At 35.4% G+C, this 3,684-nt stretch overlaps 1 protein-coding gene across 1 annotated transcript; it reads right to left on the reverse strand.

The window, feature by feature from the left end:
• Window positions 1–1,549: 1,549 nt before the first annotated feature.
• gjz1 (gap junction protein zeta 1) lies at window positions 1,550–3,391 on the reverse strand. The gene is made up of 2 exons (XM_066663923.1): window positions 3,366–3,391; window positions 1,550–2,316 (listed from the first exon to the last, which is right to left on the reverse strand). The coding sequence occupies exon 2, from the start codon at window positions 2,288–2,290 to the stop codon at window positions 1,550–1,552; it is 741 nt and encodes a 246-aa protein (XP_066520020.1). The 5' UTR covers window positions 2,291–2,316; window positions 3,366–3,391.
• Window positions 3,392–3,684: the final 293 nt, after the last annotated feature.

Consider the following 3,684-nt stretch of genomic DNA (forward strand, 5'->3'; position numbering starts at 1 on the left):
CTGTATGTGCAAAGTTTATCTGGAGGCTTCTTCTATATCTTCTTGAAAGGGTCACGGTTTACTTCACAAAAAGTCTTCACACCTTAACCATGAACAAAAAAGTGCTTTACTCAGAAACACCATGCAAAATACAGAGGCAAAAGAGGACCACACTGCCTAACTGACTTTAATGGTGCAAATGTTAACAGTTCCAAAATGTTATTCAGCCATTTAATCATTGTCGCAGAGCTTTTTCTGACATTTCAAGAAAAGGAAAGCCCAAAATACATAACCTTGTCATTGTAAGGTCTGGAGAAGCTTTGGTGCTTCATATCAATGTCTTTGTTTACGTGTGGTTGTTGTGTTGGTCATGTGATTGTGTGGTACAGAAAATATGGAGAGCAACAAATAAATTGTAGATGATCTACCACCAAAGAACAAAGAAGACCAAGAACATTTTGTTGATGTTAAGAATTACAATTATTTATTCAGTGTAACAAGTAAAGCATGTGATGTAACAAGTTTAAGCTGTGCGCAGTTATATGGAGTTTTATAAACTCACTAATGCCACAATATGTGTCCCCAACACACATGAAATAAGACAAACTCAGCAGTCCTCTTCTCTCTGTGAGATATAATATGTGCGTAAATGTTGCTGAGTTCCAAGCCGTCCTGCTGAGCTTCTGAATAGCGGAGAAACGTAGTGCTAGCTAACCAACGCAGAGGCTCTGGCCTACACACATGGTGTCGCACCAAACACAGCCCCAGAAACACACAAACGGAGCATGTTCCTGTTTTATTTCCTATTATGGTTCGCGCTGAAGAACCTACTCTTCTTAGATTCCAACTGGGAACTAAATTTTCTGGTTTGAGAACCAGTTTATGTTGGTGGAAACGTGCCGAACGGTTCCAAAATTAGTTCACAAACCAAAACCGTTCCAGTTCCTCATTGGTGGAAAAACGTTGAACAGACAACAGATGCTGTAGTAGTGCCACCTTCAATTCTCTCTGTGAAATATGGCTAAACTAACAGTTCCTATTCACGCATGCATGTTTCAACATTAGGTCATGATAGTGATGATAGTAAGTCAGTAAGAGAAAATGCTTCTTCTAGGCCAGTCCAGTAGGTGGTCGGGCAAAAACACTTCTATGTTTTGTCAAGGAAATATTATTGAAATTATATGTCAAAAGTTCAATTCAAAAAATAATTTTACATTGCAATACAACCCAGTGCCTGGAGACTTGTACCACACTGGGAGATGCCTTGCACTGAACATTGTGATGTGCTCCAGCGCATCTTAGTAAAGCAAACTCAAAATGTAATTGGAATGGAAAGGAATTTAACAACTCTAAGGGTTAAATAAAATATTTGGAAATACTGTGTACTTTTCAAAAGAATCATAACTAAAATTGTATTTTGTTTCTCTGTATAATCGGTGCATTTACTTAAGGACACTTGAGGAACTCATTGTTTTAGGGGGTGATGCATAAGACAGAACACACACATATCTGCTACAAGTAAAAGACTAAGCCATGGGGGGAAAAGGCTACACATTTTGAAATGCTGTTTTTACACGTGATTTGAGCTTTGCTTTGTCCATAAATTACAAAAGTGGTGGCCAATGAAGTAGAGACAAGACAGACAACTTACAATGAGAACAAGGCCTGAAATGAACACCAGAGCAAAGATGGACATAGACTTTTCTGCTGCAGCTCTCACTACACATTCCACCAATGGACATTTATTGTTTTCTACTTTACATATGTAGAAGTTTTGGCTCAGTTTTGGCAGATTCCAAATGAGCAAAACATAAACAAAGCAAAGTTCCACAATAATTCTCAGTAGCAGGCTGAAAATGTAAGAGAACACAGCATATTTGCTTCCATGCATGTCCAGGATCATCACAGATCCTGAATTAATGGTAGGGTGGTTTGCACTCTTCAACTCTCCAAGGGATTCCACCTCTATGCCTTTTGTCTCCCTCACAATCCTCTTCTGGAAAACAGAACGCACATGTGCAGTAAACAGCTCCATGATGACTACCGAGATGATGAGGAGAACAAAGAGGAAGTTCCAGGCCATTATCACAGGTCTGTCAAAGTGTTTATTAAAGCAGGCCTTAGTACACATAACATGGGTTGTGTTACAGCTGAAATCCCCATCCAGCTTGAACCAGGGCATTTCAGCCAAAAAGAGAGTCACTAGGCGAATACAGAGGAAGCCAAACGATAGAGTGCGCCCTTTGTATGTGGTGGTGGAATCCACAGCAGTGCGCAGGATTGGAATAAGACCAGTGACTATAGCTGCCATCGCTCTTGCAGTTGAAAGTCGCCTGTCTTAGAGGACAAAATATTATTGTAATTCAGAATTCAAACATTCTCTTGCTCTTTTGTCATTTTATGGTAAAAATGTATATAGTAAAAATGATTATTGTCCGTTTTTGAAAGGAAAAACTAAAAAGTATGTATTAATTACTACGTTCACAAATGCTAATATCAAAATCACTCTCAAAGACATCTAAACCAAAACTCACATTTACTTTTGGATACAACATTAACAAAACAAATCAATGCACATGCTTTTTGCAGTGGGTTAACCATGATGCAGCTCCTTAAAAATACTGTGGCATACAAATTATTCTCACTTGCCATTTTTAAATTATTTAAATTTAGGATATATTTTATATTTTGAAAAAAATATTCTATTGTAATTTTTAGTATTATGTAATAGTAACCACAAAATAACAAACAAGCAGGAGAATGAATTTATTTTAAATTACAATTATATGTTACACAAAAAAAAATTAAAATTAATTTGTAATATTTACACCTAATACTTTTCCTTTAAATACTTAGCAAAAGATTTTGTGCCATGAATGCCTAGCGTGCTCATGTTTTTTTCTCCAAGAATAACAGCATTTCCGTTTTTATTTATTTTATTATTTAATTGTTATAGAAATGTCATGTATTTCTGTCATATGCAAAAGGAAATATTTACTTTTTATTTATTTATTTACATATATAGTGGCAACAACTTACTGCCAACTGCTGACTGCCAACTTCATAATTATGTTCCCTCCATAGCATATAGATTGGCTGTAGTATATTGTCTTTCAGGAAATATTTAAATGACAACTTTCATTATGATTTCATGCGAAATACACTTGACTCAAGGTTATTAATCTTCACTCTATAAGATATATATTGAATATATGTTGACAAAATCTCTGGGGATTATTTGCATTTGTATAGCAAATTGCTGTAAAAATGCATCACATAAAAGGTGTTTCCAAAACTTGTTTCAATTTGAATATGCAATATATTAATACAGTTTAACATGGAAAAAACTCTGAAATTACAATACTACTTAAAACTAACAGACTTACCAATAAGTATATGACCAGTGCAGACAAAAGCTACGTCTTCGTGTGTCTCAAAAACAATGTGCTATTTTCAGCCACTCAGTATTTAAGTTGCTAAACTGCTAACATCATCAAAATTTGTGTCATTCTCATTGTTTACTCCCATCTTTAAAGGAGACTGTTAAGCTCCAGCAAGGAAATGCAGAATTCTGTTAAAAAATTTGCTAAATGCTTTGTTCTGATCAGATGTTAAACATGTTTTGAATCACTTGCTATATTAATTATTGTCATTTTAGTCCATTTTAATGTACACAAAACATATATGGTATGCTTTGGCTGCATT

This window comes from Hoplias malabaricus, chromosome 3 (genome assembly GCF_029633855.1).
Source record: "Hoplias malabaricus isolate fHopMal1 chromosome 3, fHopMal1.hap1, whole genome shotgun sequence".
NCBI classification, from domain to species: Eukaryota; Metazoa; Chordata; class Actinopteri; order Characiformes; family Erythrinidae; genus Hoplias; species Hoplias malabaricus.

Bases quoted from the DNA above. Each gene is read 5' to 3' on its own strand.
- gjz1 (XM_066663923.1), bottom strand. From the start codon at position 2,290: ATGGCAGCTATAGTCACTGGTCTTATTCCAATCCTGCGCACTGCTGTG.